This window comes from Camelus dromedarius, chromosome X (assembly GCF_036321535.1).
Source record: "Camelus dromedarius isolate mCamDro1 chromosome X, mCamDro1.pat, whole genome shotgun sequence".
NCBI lineage: Eukaryota > Metazoa > Chordata > Mammalia > Artiodactyla > Camelidae > Camelus > Camelus dromedarius.
In genome coordinates, this window is record NC_087472.1 from 2,781,265 (window position 1) to 2,799,556 (window position 18,292).

Below are 18,292 nucleotides of genomic sequence, written 5' to 3' on the forward strand. Positions count from 1 at the left end.
TTAATGAAGTAGTGTCTAGGACGTAAACACAATTTATTTAAGGTAGGAAGAAGGGGAGAGTTTTCTGTTGAGAGGCTGAGTTTACAGGAAAATTTTTTTCTCATAAAATGAAGTATTGAAAGGCATGGGGGAAAGATTTTAGAAGGGAGAGATGGTCTTCAGAATATATCTTTGAAAAGGAAAGGATGCCTAGAGTAGTGTGGGCGTGAATGCCAGAAAGCATTCACTGTTTTCTTTTCAACAAGTATTTAACTGAGTAGCTAACATATGTTAGGTACTGTTCTATGGCTCAGAAATATAGATAAGGTCTCTGTTCTAATGAAGCGTATATCTAGTGGGAAAAACATAAAATAAGCAAATAAATATACAATGCAATTTTAAGTAGTGCTATATCCTATAAGAAAAATGGTATTGGGTAAGGGGGTAGAGAAAGATGAGGAAGGAGGATGCAGTTTTAGATAGGAGTAATCAGGGAAAGTTTCTCTGAAGCAGTTACATGATCTAGAATCCTAAAGAAAGTGAAGGAGTGAGCCAAACATTTGTAGTATGGGCAATAACTGTAATATATGTTCACACATCCACAGTGATTTAGCAGACCCTAGTGTTGAAAATCATATGACAAAGCATTTATGACAGAGTGAAGAGCAAGTGCAAAGACCCTAAGTCATTTGCATTTCTCTGATAATTAGCGATATTGAGCATTTTTTCATGTGCCTATTGACCATTTGTATGTCTTCCTTGGAGAATTGCTTGTTTAGGTCTTCTGCCCATTTTTGGATTGGGTTGTTTGGTTGTTTCTTATTGAGTCGTATTAGCTGCTTATATATTCTGGAGATCAAGTCTTTGTCGGTTTCATTTGCAAAAATTTTCTCCCATTCCATAGGTTGTCTTCTTGTTTTACTTCTGGTTTCCTTTGCTGTGCAGAAGCTTGTCAGTTTCATTAGGTCCCATTTGTTTATTCTTGCTTTTATTTCTATTGCTTGGGTAGACTGCCTTAGGAGCACATTTCTGAAACATATGTCAGATAATGTTTTGCCTATGTTTTCCTCTAGGAGGTTTATTGTATTTTGTCTTATGTTTAAGTCTTTGATCCATTTTGAGTTGATTTTTGTATATGGTGTAAGGGAGTGTTCTAGCTTCACTGACTTACATCCTGCTGTCCAGTTTTCCCATAACCATTTGCTGAAGAGACTGTCTTTATTCCGTTGTATATTCTTGACTCCTTTCTTGAAGGTGAGTTGACCAAAAGTTTGTGGGTTCATTTCTGGGCTCTCTATTCTGTTCCATTTGTCTATATGTCTGTTTTGGTACCAATACCACGCTGTCTTGGTGACTGTAGCTCTATAGTATTGTGTGAAGTCTGGGAGAGTTATTCCTCCAGCCTCTTTCTTTCTCTTCAGTAATGCTTTGGCAATTCTAGGTCTTTTGTGGTTCCATATAAATTTTACTATGATTTGTTCTAGTTCTGTAAAATATGTCCTGGGTCATTTGATACGGATTGCATTAAATCTGTAGATTGCCTTGGGCAGTGTGACCATTTTAAGAATATTTATCCTTCCAATCCAGGAGCATGGGATATCTTTCCATTTTTTAAAGTCTTCTTTAATTTCCTGAAGAAGGAAGCTTTTAAAGCTTAACATGACTAGCACTTGGTAGTGCCAAGTAGTCCCTTAATCTAGTGAATTCAGAAACCCATCCTACACCCTATCTTTTATACTATCTTACCTCATTTAGGGATGTGACTATTCCAAAATAACATTCATTAGCTATTTGTTTAGTACGCATTATATATCAGGCACTTTTCTATGTATTGACCATATATCTATGGATAAAACAAGCAAAATTCCTTGTCCCCATTGAGCTTATATTCTACTGGGTATACAAACAATAACAACAAATATAAAATATATGCTAGAAGTGCAAATGAGGAAAAACAACAAGCAACTGCATGGGAAGTATCTGGGATGTGCAGAAGGATTGAATTTTTAGATACAGTGGTCAGGGAAGGCCTCAATGAGAAAAGTGATATTTAAATAAAAACCTGAAGTGAGAGAATGAAAAAACTGTCTGCAAATTGGATGGATGGAAGACTATTCCAGGTAGAGGCAATAGCAGGTGCAAAGGCTCTAGAGCTGGAGCATACCTGGCATATCCAATGAACACGAAGGAGGCCATGTGGCTGAAATGGAGTAAGAGAGGAAGGTGATAGAGGTTAGCCAGCTATTTAGGGATAAAAGAGATAATGTAGGTCCTTGTAGGTCATAATAAGGCTTCAGAAATGGGAAGCAATTGGAGGATTTTGAACGGAGGAGAGGCATAATCTGACTTAACACTTTATAATTTCACTCTGTCTGCTGTTTAGAGAACAGACAGTAGAAGAGCAAGGGCAGGAGCAGCAAGACCACTTAAGAGGCTTTTATAATGATCTCAGCAAGAGAAGATAAGCCAGAGTTGTAGCACAAGAGGCGATGACCAGTGGTTTTACTCTGGATATCTTTTCTTTTGAATGTAATGCCAATGAAAGTTGTTTATGGATTGAATGTGGGGTGTAAAAGTGGAGACAAGAATGACATCAGAGTTTTCACTCTGAGCAGATGGAAGGATGGAGTTGCCATTATCTGAGATGAGAAAGACTGCAGGAGGACCAGGTGTGTGTGTGTGTGTGTGTGTGTGTGTGTGTGTGTGTTTACATGGATATCTGAATTTCAGATCTCAACATGTTAGGTTTAAGATGCTTCGCAGACATCTAAATGTGGATATGAGTTGCAGGAAAGATCTAGGATGGAGATATTAATTTGTAAGTGATCAGCTAATAGAGAGTTCCTTCTGGTTTAAACCTTGTACCTTCCTTTAGCTCTTGAGCAGAGTGAATTGGTTGCTATTTTGGCTGTGCAATCATATATTTTGGTGGCTTGAACATGTATCATGATTGTGTGTTCATGTACCATGGATAGTACATTCCATACCAGGATTATCTGAGCCTGCACAAGGGTTATGTCCTTCAATTTGTTAATAGACTTTATTCTTTTAGAGCAGTTTCAGGTTCACAACAGAATGGAGCAGAAAATATAGAGAGTTAGCACATAGCCCTCCCCACCCACACATATATACTCCCCTACCCTCAACATCCCTCATCAGTGTGGCATATTTGGTACACTAGATGAACCAACATGGGCACATTACTATCAACCAAAGTCCATAGTTTACATTAAGGTTCACTCTTGATGTTGTACATTCTACGGGTTTTGACAAATGCATAATGACATGTAGCCACCACTATAGTATCATACAGAATAATTTCACTGCCCATAAAATCCCTTGTGCTCCACGTATTCATTCCTCCCTCCCTCCCTCTCCCCAAACCCCTGGAAACCATGATCATTTATTGTTTCTGTAGCTGTGCCTTTTCCAGAATGTCATTTGGTTGGAATTGTACAGTTTGTAGCCTTTTCAGACTGGCTTCTTTCATTTAGTAATATGTCTTTTAAGTTTTTTTCATGTCTTTCACGCCTTGATAGCTCATTTCTTTTTTTTTCCACTGAATATATATTTTAATTTACATATATGTACTGTTCATTGTTTCTAAGAACGTTTAGAGCTTTAGCTTTTTAAACTTACATAATTATCAAAGGAATAATGCCAACCACAAAATAAGAATTAACTCAAAAAGATACATACACCCTGCTATTAATAGCAACATTGTTTATAATTGCCAAGATATAGAAGCATCCTAAGTGCACATCAATAGTTCAATAGACAATGAAGATGCGGTATATATATATATATATATAGAATGGAATACAACTCACCCAGAAGAAAGAAGGGTATTTTGCCATTTGCAGCCCTTCATTCACTTCTTTTTTTCACTTCAAAAACCAGAACCTTATAACTGTCAGAGACATTTCCATTACATCAAAAACAACAAAATATCTAGAAATAAACTTAACCAAGGAGGTTACCTATACTCTGAAAACCGAAATGACACAAAAAAATGGAAAGATTTCTTGTGCTCTTGGATTGGAAGACTCAACACCATCAAAATGGCCACAGTACCCAAAGCAATCCACAGATCCAACGCAACCCCCAGCAAAATACTCACAACATTCCTCACAGAACTAGAACAGACAATTCCAAAATTTATAAGGAACCACAAAAGACCCCAAACAGCCAAAGCAATCTTTTGTAGGTCTTTTTTTTTTTTTTCCCACTTTCTTCTATTTGTTCTCTTTTCTTATGGCTTGATGACTAGAGACGGTCCTTTAACATCTGTTGTAAAGCTGGTTTGGTGGTGCTGAAATCTTTTAGCTTTTGTTTTTCTGTGAAGCTTTTGAGTTCTCCATCAAGGCCGAATGAGAGCCTTGCTGGACAGAGTGTTCTTGGTTGTAAGTTTCCCTCTTTCATCACTTTAAATATATGGTGCCACTCCCTTCTGGCCTGTAGAGTTTCTGATGAAAAATCAGCTAATAACCTTATGGGAGTTCCTTGTATGTTATTCATTGCTTTTCTCTTGCTAGTTTTAATATTTTCTCTTTATCCTTAATTGTTGTCAGTTTGATGACTATGTGCCTTGGTGTGTTCCTCTTTGGGTTGATTCTGTGTGGTACTCTCTGCGCTTCCAGGACTTGGGTGACTGTTTCCTTTCCCAAGGTGGGGAAGTTTTCTGTTATTATCTCTCCAAAGATTTTCTCAGGTCCTTTCTCTCTCTCTTCTCTTTCTCGGACCCTATAATGCGATTATTAGAGCACTTCACATCGTCCCAGAGTTCTCTTAAATTATCCTCATTCATTTTTATTCTTTTTTCTGTTTTCTGTTCTGCAGCAGTGATTTCCACGAATCTGTCTTCTAGCTCACTGATCTGTTCTTCTGCCTCATTTAGTCTATTCTTGGTTCCTTCTAGTGTATTGTTCATTTCAGTGATTTTATTCTTGAACTCTGTTTGGGTATTCTTTATATTTTCCACCTCTTTGCTAAAAACTTCACTCTGTGCATCTATACTCCTCTTGAGTTCTCTGAACATCTTGGCCATCATTACTTTAAACTCTTTCTCAGATGGATTGCCTATCTCCTCATCACTTATTTCTTCCTCTGGGATTTTTTCTTGCGCCTCGGCCTGGGAGATATTCCTCTGCCGCTTCATATCTTCTATCTTTCTATGTGTTTGTGGACTCCTTCCACAGGCTCTGGGATTGTTTGTTTTCTTATTTCTAGTATCTGCCCTGGTGGATGAGGCTGGACTAGAGGCTCATGCAGGTTTCCTGGCAGGAGGGGCCAGTGCCTGCCCACTGCTGGGTGGAGCTTGGTCCTGGACCTCTGGTGGGCAGGGCTGTGTCTAGAGGCACTTGTGGCTCAGGAAGTCTGCTGATGGGTGGGGCTGTTCTCCCACCCTGTATGTTGTTTGGCCTGAGGCTTCCTTACAGGCTGTTGGGTGGGGCTAGGGCTTGGTGCTAATGATCCAATCAAGATGTCAGCCTCCAGGAAAGCTCATGTAGATGAACACTCCTGGAATGTCCACCACCAGCTTTTATGTCCCCTGAGTGAGCCGCAGCCGTCCCCCATGTCTCCAGGAGATCCTCCAAATCCAGCAGGCAGGCCTGGCCCAGTTTCCTATGAAATCACTGCCTCTGCCCTTGGACCTGGTGCATGTGAGTTTCCATGTACACTTCTCAAGTGAATGGAGTCTCCATTTCCCCTAGTCCCTTGGGGCTACCAGAGCCAAGCCCCACTGGCCTTCAAAACCAGATGTCCTGGGGTCTCCTCTTCCCAATGCCGGGACCCAAGCTGGGGAGCCTGATGTGGGGCTCAGATCTCTCACTCCTGTGGGAGGGCCTCTGAGACTTAACAAATCTTCAGCTTGTGGGTCACCCACCCGGGGGGTATGGGGCCCAATTAATTCGTGAGCACACCCCTCCTATCATCCCACTGTGGCTCCCCCTCCATGCTTCCAGTTGCAGAAGATCTTTTTTGCTAGGTTCCAGTCCTTTTTCTATGGTTGTTCAGCATTCAGTTGTGGTTTCATTATGGTCACAAGAAGAGGCAAGCCCTTATGAAGTATGAAGAGGGATCTACCATGTGCTTATGGTTATCTGAATACACTCATTGATTGTAAGCTCGTATGTCATTGGTATTTATTCATTTGCTATATCTATATGAGTATATACCATGGTTGTCTACTTTTGCAATGCAGACTGGCTTCTTTATACTAACTTTAAAACTAGTATTAGGTTTTACATTCTGCTCATGCAACATAGTTGTTTGAATATCCATGTCATTATATGATGTTCCTTTGCTATAATTTTCAGTGTATTCACCTTGGAAATGTGTATAATATTTGTTTGTTCATATGTTATAAATAGCTATTCACTCATCATGGCCATCATTACTTGAAAGATATCAATTCTTACCTCTCTGCTCCACTGAAAAAATCTTGAGCATGTCTGCCTACTCTTGGATCATGGCTTTTGTGTCTGCACCATGGCAATCTACTCCCCTAGCATGGCCATCTACTCCTAAATCATGATATACACATTGTGTGTGCACAAATCATGGTTAAGTTCTAATGTAACATATACTTCTTCACATTCATCATGATTGTTTAAACATGTACCATACTTGAGCTACATAGATGCCTTATCATATTTGAAGGCTTTCTATTTAAGTGTCATGGTTTTCAGTTTAGGGACTATGGTCACTTAAAAATTCAGCAAGGTTGTCAGAAGAATTTTGAGTGTCTGCTCTTCTAGTTACCTTCTCTGTACTTGTTTGATGGTCATCTGAGTGTGTACCATGGATTTATGTTCATTTAATGCTAATATCTGCTAATGTGCCACATTTCTCTGTATATATATCAGGGTTAAGTCCTTTTTTGTAGATATTTGCTAATTTGCTAAGGCTACCTGTTCAAGTGGCATGTTTTTTAAATTAAAAATTAAATTGTGGTTAAAAAAACATAAACAACCAACCATTTTAACTGTATGTTTTAGTAGTGTTAAGTACATTTGCATTGTTGTGCAACAGTCCAGTGGCATTCTTTTGATTACATACAATATCTTAATAAAATGTGTACCAAGGACCTCTTCTATTGTTCAGTGATTATTAGGCTTATGTTCTATGGTTTTCTGACATGTACCATGTCCAAATCATTTTATATCATAAATGTATTCACATAAATTATAATAATGTTGTTTGCTAGAAAAGTCTCATAGTAGTTGGAGGGCACATATTATGTCCAACCTGTTTTATATGTAATGGAGTTCTTCTCATGCATAATGGTTATTTGAACACATATCTCAGTCATGAGTTCATATAACACTGTTATCTTCATATGCATCATAGTTTTCTCCTTCCAAATTAAGGGCATTTGCTTCAGTGTTATTGGCATCTATTCCTAGTGTGAAGGTTTTCTGCTTGTTCATCATGATCATATGGACATAAAGCATAGTTATATACTAGCATAGCATAGTTGAACACACACTTAGGGGAATCTTTGCTCATGCAGCATGGCCATCTTCTCCTAAACCCAGAATTATTACTCAGGCACTTATGTGGTTCTGTCCTATAGTCCATGGATTCTTTCTGGAATTTGGATTTCATATCCTACACCAAGTGTCTTTGTTCCTGTAGAGTAATGGTCAATCATGATTATTAGAGCATTAATCTTTGTCATATGATTTTCAACACTAGGGTCTGCTAAATCACTGTGGATGTGTGAACATATATTACAGTTATTGCCCATACTACAAATGTTTCACATGCCCCCAGAATTTCCTGCCCATGGAGCATATTTTCTTACTGATATGCTATGATTTTCTTAACTATACTGTTTCTGTTGATTTATGTAAAATGGCCATCAGCTCTTGCACAGCTCATAAATTATGAATGTCTCAGCACATAGATTGACCATATAAAATTGCTGTTTTTGTGAAATAAAAATTGTCAAATATTGGCAAGTTTATGTGATATAACCCAATATCATGACTATTTATGTCTATAATGTGGACATTTTCTTATGTCAGAAGTCCACCTTCTCCTATATCATAGTTTTCTATGTCTAAACCAGATTCAAAAAAACCAATCTAATATAGAACCTAGTGATTGCTTTTGGTGGGGGGTTGGATCAATTTAGAAAGACTTCTGTTCTTCATGTTCTCATCAACTAGAATAGCTATTCAGCATGTATCTGTTTTACATATTAGTCTCATGCATAAACTTTCCTTGGGAAAAAACTTTCATATCCTTATATTTCCTCTGAAAGTTAAACCACCTATATGACTGAAAAAGAGTATGGTGATGGGTCAGAATAGGTCTCTTTCAAGTGATCAATGTCTCAGATTCAAAGAAGCCATGAAGTTTATCTCCACCCAGAGTTCATAAAACAGGCAACTCTAAATTACATAATTCTATCACCACTTAGGGACTTCTGTACCAGGAGACAAGGCTTAGATTTCTTTATGCTGTGGCCCCTATATGGGACTGAATTTATTCTCAAATATCTCTTTATGGGAAAACATTGCATTTCTATCCAAGAAACATATTCTCATCATTCAGCATTTTCTCAACCTGATTCAGAGGAAAAAGCCCATCTACTCCAGGCCCTTTGTTATTTTAGAACAATCCCAAAAATGGTATAAAGAGACCCCAGGTCTTAATATTCTAGGATTTCTACAATATTGAACAATTACCCATGGCAAAGGCATTTGTGATAGTAAAAATCAAACAGAATTGGGGGAAAATAAAGTGAAGACATGAGATTTTTTTAAGATCTTGGATTATAAAGAGGTAACTGAGGCTGAGAGAAATTCTGTGACTCACCTAGTTATAAGAAGACAAGGAAAGAGATGGAATTGTACCCTAAGACTTCTGATTACTGATTTAGTCTTTATACTGTCCTCTGTTGGATGGGCTCTGGTATAATTAAGAGAGGAGTATGCTGGGAGTGAATTTTGGTGGCACTGATGAACTAGAGAAGGGGGACTGTCACATTAAGCATTTACAAACTGTGTACTAGGGAAGTTAAATGGCTCTAACAGAGTTGAATAAAATCTTTTTTTTACCTTTTCTTCCTCATTCCCTTTGTCTTCTACTCCTTTCCCCTTCCTCTTTCCCTGAACATGGAACTCAGGTCTCTCCAAGTTGCTGCCTAAGAAGATGATAATCACACAAATGAATCACTTCTACATGACTAGCCTTGGGCTTCTCTTCCTGATTAACATTCTCCCTGGGACAACTGGCCAAGGGGAATCAAGACGACAAGAACCTGGGGACTTTGTGAAGCAGGATATTGGCGGGTAAGTACCCCTAACTCCTAGAATAAAACAAGACTGTGATAAATTATTGACTTCAACCAAAGTTCTTTTTTTAATTGAAGTATAGTTGAGTTACAATATTGTGTTAGTTTCAGGTGTACAGCAAAATGATTCAGATATATATATATATATATATTTATATTCTTTTCCATTATACATTATTACAAGCTATTGAATATAGTTCCCCCTGCTATACAGTAGGTCCTTGTTGTTTATCTACTTTAAATATAGTAGTATGAATCTGTTAATCCCAAACTGCTAATTTATCTTCCACCTTCTCTTTCCCCTTTGGTAACCATGAGTTTGTTTTCTATGTCTATGAGTCTGTTTCTGTTGTATATATAGATTCATTTGTTTTAGTTTTTAGATTCTACATATAAGTGATATCATATATTTGTCTTTCCCTGTCTGAATTACTGAGTATGATATTTTCTAGATACATCCATGTTGCTGCAAATGGTAATATTTCATTCTTTTTATGACTGAGTAATATTCCATTATGTATATACACACACAGAGGCACACATACCACATCTTCCTTATCCATTTACCTGTTGGTGGACACTTAAGTTGTTTCCATGTTTTGGCTAGAATAGTGCTTCTCTAAACACTGGGGTGCACGTATCTTTTCAGATTAGAGTTTTTGTCTTTTCTAGATATATGCCCAGGAGTGGGATTGCTAGTTCATATGGAAGTTCTATTTTTAGGGTTTTTTTTTTTTAACATTTTTTATTGAGTTATAGTCATTTTACAGTGTTGTGTCAAATTCCAGTGTCGAACACAATTTTTCAGTTATACATGAAAATACATATATTCATTGTCACATTTTTTGTTTTCCTGTGAGCTACCACAAGATCTTGTATATGTTTCCCTGTGCTATACAGTATAATCTTGTTGATCTACTCCTACATTTTGAAATTCCAGTATGTCCCTTCCCACTCCCCACCCACTTGGCAACCACAAGTTTGTATTCTATGTCTGTGAGTCTGTTTGTGTTTTGTATTTTTTTTTTTTTTTTTAGATTCCACATATGAGCGATCTCATATGGTATTTTTCTTTCTCTTTCTGGCTTACTTCACTTAGAATGACATTCTCCAGGAACATACATGTTGCTGCAAATTTTTAGTTTTTTGAGGACTTTCTACAATATTTTCCATAGTGGTTGCGCTAGCTTACATTCCTACCAACACTGCAGAAGGGTTCCTTTTTCTCCACAGCCTCTTCATCATTTATTATTTGTAGAATTTTTGACAATAACTATTCTGACTAGTATGAGGTGATATTTTACTGTAGGTTTTGCGATATTTTACTGTAGGTTTTGATTTGCATTTCTCTAATAATTAGTGATGTTGAGCATCTTTTCATGTGCCTATTGGCCATATGTATATCTTCTTTGGAGAAATGTCTAGGTCTTCTGCCCATTTTTGATTTTTTAAAAAAATATTGAGTTGTATGAGCTATTTGTATATTTTGCAGATTAAACCCTTCTTGGTTACATCATTTGTGAATATTTACTCCCAGTCCGTAGGCTGTTTTTTCACTTTGCTTACGGTTTCCTTTGCTGTGCAAAAGCTTATGTTTGATTAGGTCCCATTTGTTTAGTTTTGCTTTTATTTCTTTTCCCTTGGGAGACTGTTGTAAGAAAATATCACTACAATTTATGTCAGAGAATGTTTTGCCTATGTTCTCTTTTAGGAGTTTTATGGTGTCATATATTTTGGTCTTTAAATCATTTTGAGTTTATTTTTGTATGTGGTGTGAGGAAGTCAACCAAAGCTTTTGATTTTTTTCCCCAGATGAACTCAAGTACTCTGGTGCCTGATCCTTAGACATTGCATTGTATTTCGAAAAACATCAGCAGCTCAAACTCTAAACGTTTAAAAATGAGATCTCAAAGGTCTTCTTTTGCAACTTCCTAACCCTTGTTTTAATTCCCTCTGTAATGTCTTAAAATCAGTTCTCTTCAGATATTTGCTCTCAATTTTCTCTCTTCTCTCTTAGACTTTCAACCTGTCCTTTTTAATTTTCTCTGTCCCATTAGCATTTAAATGTGATCAAGAATCTCCCATCTTAAATTTAAAAATCTTCCCTCCAGATAGTGCTTTAAATCCTTCCTCCTCTTCACAGTCATATTGCTTGAAGAAGCAATTTTCTTTATTGTCTCTACTTACTCACTTCTCACCCATTCTTCCACTTCTGCTGTCTGACTTCCAACTCCATGACTGTAAGGCAACCTCTGCAACCAGTGTCCAATGTTGGCTGTGCTGCTAAAATGAACACTTATCTGTTCTTTTGCTACTCAATTTCTTTAGTAGTAGCAACATTCAACATTGCTGACTCTTCCCTCCTTCCTTAACTCACTTTTATTATTATGGAATTATATATATATAATAATTTTATATATAAAATTCTTTTCCATATATATGGAAACATATTATTGTGAAATTATATAATTATATAGTACCATATTATATAATTGTATATTGTTAAGGAATAGTTCTTTCTTTGACTTCAGAGACACCACAATTCCCTTGTTTTTAGAGTAGTTTCTCTAGAAGTGGAGCCTGAGACAAGGACTCTTAAGCAAATAATTTATTGAGTGAGTGCTCTGAGAGAAACTTGTAAGAGATAAGGGAAGTGAGATAGGGAAGGGGAAAAAGTAAACCAAATGTGTGATTTCATTTGAAGTGTAGCCTCCATTTGACCCCATGGGGAGATATGGATCATGAATGGCACTACAGTTTTGGCCCATCTTGAGGCAAAGGACCTGGGCTTTTGTAGCTTCATCTCAGTTAGTCATTGCCTGTGGGCACACTGGAGGAAGGCATACCCTTCCAGGCATTTTAGAGCGAGATGATTCTGTTCAGCCAATGGTAATACTCTGAAGTAACTAGGGGGGTGGTTTCACTTGTCCAGTAAGAGTTCTGGACATAGTGCCAACAGTAAATACTTAACCTAGTTTTCTTCATGCTTTTATGACTGTGCTTTCTACAATATTTTCCACAATGTTACACAGCTATATCAGAGGCCTTTATAATATAAAGATATTTTGTAATCTCTTCTTTTGTTTATTGCTCAGATATTGGTGTTTTTCTTTGTTTTGTTCTGGGTGTTCTTTTTACCATTCACACTCTGAATGATTTCATTTATCCCCATGACATTGTTACCTTATATATATGCCAATGACTCTCATCTCAATCACCATTCCTAACCTCTCTTGAATGTCAGACCTCTATATCCAACTATTGGACATGTCCACTTGGCTATTCCATAAACTCATTAAACTAAGCATGTCCAAAGTACTCTCATTATCTCCATCTCCTTTCCCCATTCTAAAAACAGCAAACAAACAAACATAACATATTCCTCATCCATTTTTCCTTGTTTCAGTCAATGGTACCACTACACACCCCATTGCTCAAGCCAGAAACTTGGAATCATTTTTTCCCATTTTTTACCCTTCACTTTGCAGTCAGTCCCTAATGTCTATCATTTCTTCCTCCCACATCCTTTGGATTCATCTACATTTTTCAAACTTTCCTGATATCACCTTATTTTAATCCAATGCTGTCTTCCACTTGGACTACTGAAAGAGTGTCTAATTGGTCTTACTTCTTAAAGTCTTGCTCCTATCCAGACCAACCTCCACTTTGTAGCCAGTGTTTCTTCTGCAATGCATGTTGCATCATATCTATCCTGTTTAGAGTTATTTAATGGCTTTCTATTATCCCTAGATGAAAGTCCAAACTCCTTAACATAATTTTATAAGGCCCATTATGACCCAGCCTCTTGTCAGCCCTATTTCTTTGTCCTTCTGTTACCAAACTCTGTGTTCTTCTGCTATATTGAACTTCTTTTGACTTTAAAATTCAACCTCATTCAGGGAATATCATTACTAGAAATGACCCCCTTAGTCTATAAATATTTCAGTATTACACAGGATATTTTATCCTTTGGTCGTGTTTTGTCATTGTTTTACATTTGGCTATTGTCCCATATTCTTGGAAGCATTAGGGCTTGTTCCTAATTATTTTTGCAGGGTTAATTATCTTAATGTACTGTGAGTCTTTCCATCTTCTATTAGCATTTTCAAGAAAATCTCTGGGGCTGAGAGCTACAGAACTGGATTAATATCTTCTTAGAAACTTGGCCCATGAGGACCTTTTTGTTCTTTATCCCAGTGTGAAAAAAAAAGACAAATTCTGTTTTACTAACTTATCATGTATCTGATTTCACTGGAAATGATAATCTTCTAAATAAAATGGAAGTTCTGAATAAATGAATCTTACCACTTCAAATGTTAAAGCCTTTTAAATTTTAATTCTGAGAATAAAGTTCTCTAAAAATTGTATTGCATCTTTTCTAATAATCCTAAACAAGAATTTTGAACAGAATAGTTCCACTTCTTGGTGACTTTCTGATCATAAAAAAATTCATTTTATTTATTCTATATATGCTTTTTTCATTTGTGTATTCACCCTCAGTGTTAATTGTCACCTCTTCTGTTTACGTTAGTTTGTTTATGTCCTGTAGGTGCTTAGAAAACAAGACAGCCAAGCCTTTTAATAATTATACTAAAGAGGAGGCCAAGACATCCTGCTTGAAAAAGCAGAGACAAGTGCTTGTGTTTATACAGGGGTATTAAAAAAACCTTTTGGGGGGTTTTCTTTCTTCCAAGTGCAATGTAATTCATGCTTTGGAGGGATAAGATGATGAAAAGTCTGGCTGTAAATATTAGGGTTGTCATCGTATTTGTATTTGCTAGAAAAAATGAATCAATACTATTTAAAAATATATGATATATGCTGGTAACTCTGATACTTAACAGCTGCTTCCTTTTGTTTGCTTGTTTTCATACCTTCTTAATGATGTTTTTGTGTGTTGAAAAAATCCATTTGCTGCATTATTTTATCCACCTTTAGTGGTTTATTCAATTAAATCACCTGGGTTGGCTAACCAAGAAGCTTCAACAATCAACAGTGGTTTATTGACCAGTACTTTGTTTAAATCATGTTATAAATGCAATGGTAGTCCACATTTGGTATGTGTAAACAAGGAAGCAGGCTCCACACCTGAAGGTTTTGATTTAGTAACTCTGGAGATAGTGCCTAAAAATCTGCATTTTTATCAAATGCCCCAGATGATTCTGATGTAAGGTATCTTTGAACAATACCTTGGGAACAGAGTCCTTGTTTTCAAAGAACTTAAAGTTTAGTTAGGGATACGGGATTCTGAAATTTTAGAATAGAACACATGGGAAAACTCAGAGAGCATCTAATCTGATTCTTTATTTTGTTCATGAAGAAATTGAGTTCCAGAAAAGGAAATTGACTTTTATAAGACCTTACAGCAAATTAATAGTAGAGCTAGGTCTAGAACACCAGTCTCTGATTCCCAGCCCCATATTCTTGAAGAAAAGCTATAGGGAACAGTTTCAGCTTCATATAATAAAGACATTTCTTATACTCCTGCTTCTTGGTTCAGTATTTTGACCATTAACAAATGAGAAATATGTGTGAACAATGTTAGGTTGGACCATTACGGAAGTATAATTTTTCTGGGTCAAAATGGTCAAATGTAAATAATTTCATAATAGGTTGAACTACATAGCAAGTAAATGCCAGATAGATCTTCTGTCCAGGTTTGACTTCAATCTGTTGAAAGTGGAAGTGTGTATCAGTCAGGATCCCAAGGAAAACAGATGGGGCATTTTGATTAAGACTATTTGAGGAGGACAGATTTACAAAGGGACTAATTGTACAGGTATGGTCTGAATGTAGGTGCACCCCAAGGAATAGAGCAAGAACCTAAGGTCAGCAGCAGATATGTCATATAAAACAAGTTTTCTTAAGAGGTGGTGCAGAGATCTTTAGTGGAGGCGATATCACAGAGAGAGAGCCAAGGGATTATATACTCAGACTTTACCCTTCTTCCTCCCTCTGATCTTCTGCCAAGTTGAAGCCAGAGGTCATGGGAGCCCTGTTGATATAGTTTGTATAGGTTAACCTTATAACAAAGAGGACAGGATGAAAGACAATGTATAATATATCTGAAAGGGGAAATGAAAGACACTGGGCACAAGACCCTACATTTGCATGACACCATATCACCACCTTTTCTGCATTAGGATTATATGGTGGTGGCAGTGGTGAGAGCAGATACTGTGAATTTAAGAAGAAATGATTGGACTGTTGTCTCCTTGTCACATCCATAGCCTGACTTGGTGCCACTGTACCAAATGTGTCAGTCCTTGTAAGTGTTTTCATTGTGAAATATAGTTTCTCAGTTCTCTTAATCTCAGAATAAACTGGCACCTGTGGCCACACATGTAAATGCTAAGTTACTAAAAGAAACATGAAGGACTTAGTTTTTATTTCACTTTAACTCAGTAAACAATGTGAACAGGTGGGACACATGTTGCATGGGTATGTCTCAGGCCGACTGTGATTTGAAGTATAAGTATGAAAAGACCAATCTCTTACATGTATATACAGAGTCAATACATTAATCACCAAATCTTAAAATTCCAGAACCAGATATGAGACCTGAAAACTTGTAAGCCCTAATCTCCTACCCTGATCAAGAATCCCTCTTGTATTATGCTTGATGACTGACCTACCAGTTTGACTCCTTCCAGCAGTAAACTGCACTGCTACTATGGGATATATAGCTCTAGGGGTTGGAAAATGCCTCTTATACTGAACAGAAGTTCACCTTCCTGTAATGTCTACTAGTTTTAGGCCCCTGTAGCACTTGATTCTTTTTTCATGTAACAGCTCTCAGAGCTACTTCATGCTTTCTTGTGTATAGGTAACTCTTATTACTTTCATCTATTCTCCTCAAATGATACGATCTTCCAGGCATTGCTTAAAACTGGACACTCTCTTTTGGTCTCTAATTAGATTTTTTTAAAACTTGGTTCAAGACTTTATTATTATTTGTAGTTTTCATATTCCATCATGTTACTTTAAAGCTTATATTTAAATAACTAACTCTTTCTATGTACCAAGCACTATTCTAAATGCTTTACATATATTAATTCATAGAATCTTAATAACAGACCTGCTAGCTAAGTGCTGCTATTATTCCTGTTTCACAGATAAAATATGGAGTCATGGAGAGGTCAAGTAACTTGCCAAAGCTTACAGTTAGAAAGTGGCAGAGCCAAGACTGAAACCCAGACAGTCTGGCTCTAGAGTACATGCTATTAATTGCTACAATGTATTGCTTTTCATGTGTTTGGTCATTTTTAAGTAAGAATTAAGCACATGCCCATTTCTTTTGTGCACATGAACATTTACTTGTGTACAGCAATCCATCAATCTCTGAATACTTAGTATCTCAGTCACATGACTGCCTGGCCTGTGCTAAAATGGGGCAAATGTAATTTTCCTATAGGACCTGGAGGAATAAGAAATATCATTTTACATTTTGAGGTAGCAATGTAACATTTGTAACACAGGACATTTGAAACCAGGATCAAAAATATTTGGTAGGTGATGCTATGACTTCCTATTGTATCACATCAAGAGGCAAGGCTGTCTCAGTAATACTGATGCTAAATATGATCTCTTGGTTAAGTTGATGACTGTCAGGACTCTCCATTTTAGGGATACCAGGCACCAGAACTGATTGAGAGATTTGAGCTGGTGACCAGCTCCTTGCTTTGGTCATCACCATCAGTGTGATATAGAGAGTAAATAATAGTGGGGAAGGGAATATTCCTAGTACTGTAGTTTCCCCTCCTTTTGTGTCATAATTCTTTTCTCCACATAGGCAGTGCTGTAAGTGGTTCTCACACTGGCCTATGAAATTCCACCTAACCAGAAATGTTGCTGATATAGTGCTCATGCATTGGCAATATGGTTACAAACATTCAGCTATTAATTATGAGAAATAAAGACTTGTGTAGCCTTGCTTGGAAGACTAGTTAACTTTTATATCATTGTTTCAAAAGAAGAATGTACCTTTAATTCTTTGCAAATTTTGGAATACAATCCATTTTAAGTTGGGATATATCTGCTTATGTTCACATATGAAATCATATCCCTAAGGTCTAGTACCTTGTTATTTAATCATTCACAACATGCAGTAGTCAGATCTTCTTCTGCATTTAATTTTTATTGAAGTATAATTGATTTACAATGTGTGTCAGTTTCTAGTGTACAGCAAAGTGATTCAGTTATATATATGTGTATATATATATACATATTCTTTCTCATATTCTTTTCCACTATGATTTATTACAGGATATTGAATACAGTCCTCTGTGCTATACAGTAGGACCTTGTTGTTTGTCTACTGTTTTGTATTTTGTTGAGAATTTTACATCTGTATTTATCAGGGATATTGATCTGTAATTTCATTTTCTTATAGTGCCTTATTTGGCTTTGATATCAGGGTAATGCTGGCTTCATAAAATGAATTTGGAAGTGTTCCCTCTTGAAATTTTTGGAACAGTTTGAGAAGGATTGGTGTTAATTCTTCTTTAGATGTCTGGAGGAATTCCCCAGTGAAACCATCTGGGCTTCTCTGTGTTGGGAGTTTTTTGATTACTGAGTCAATCTCCTTACTTATTATAGATTTGCTTAGACTTTCTATTTCTTCATGATTCATTCTTGGTATATCATATGTTTCCAGGAAATTATCCATTTCTTCCCAGTTATCCAGTTTGTTGACATATAATTATAGTCTCATAATTCTTTGTATTTCTGTGCTATCATTTGTAATGTCTCCTCTTTTATTTCTGATTATATTTATTTAAGTCTTCTCTCTTGTTTTCTTAGTTAACCTGGCTAAAGCTTGCCAATTTTGTTTATCTTTTCAAAGAGCCAGCTCTTTTTATTATGCCCCTTAACATAATAAAGGTCGTGTACAACAAGCCCACAGCTAACATATTCAGTGGTAATAAGTCTAAATCCTTTCCTGTTTACCAGTGAATTTTATACTTTCATATGTTTTCACAGTACTAATTAGCATCTTTTCTTTTA

The 18,292-nt window shown here is 36.6% G+C and overlaps 1 protein-coding gene across 2 annotated transcripts in view; it reads left to right on the top strand.

Annotated features, from left to right (window-relative positions):
- Positions 1–18,292, top strand: part of GABRA3 (gamma-aminobutyric acid type A receptor subunit alpha3) — a 234,763-nt gene that overhangs the window by 85,345 nt on the left and 131,126 nt on the right. The window contains exon 2 of one of the 2 annotated variants that reach the window (XM_064482791.1): positions 9,130–9,284. In XM_064482791.1, the coding sequence (XP_064338861.1) occupies positions 9,145–9,284 (140 nt within the window). In that variant the 5' untranslated portion in view covers positions 9,130–9,144. Of the gene's footprint in view, positions 1–9,118; positions 9,285–18,292 lie in introns of both variants that reach the window. The other variant, XM_010992048.3, reaches the window with a different exon arrangement.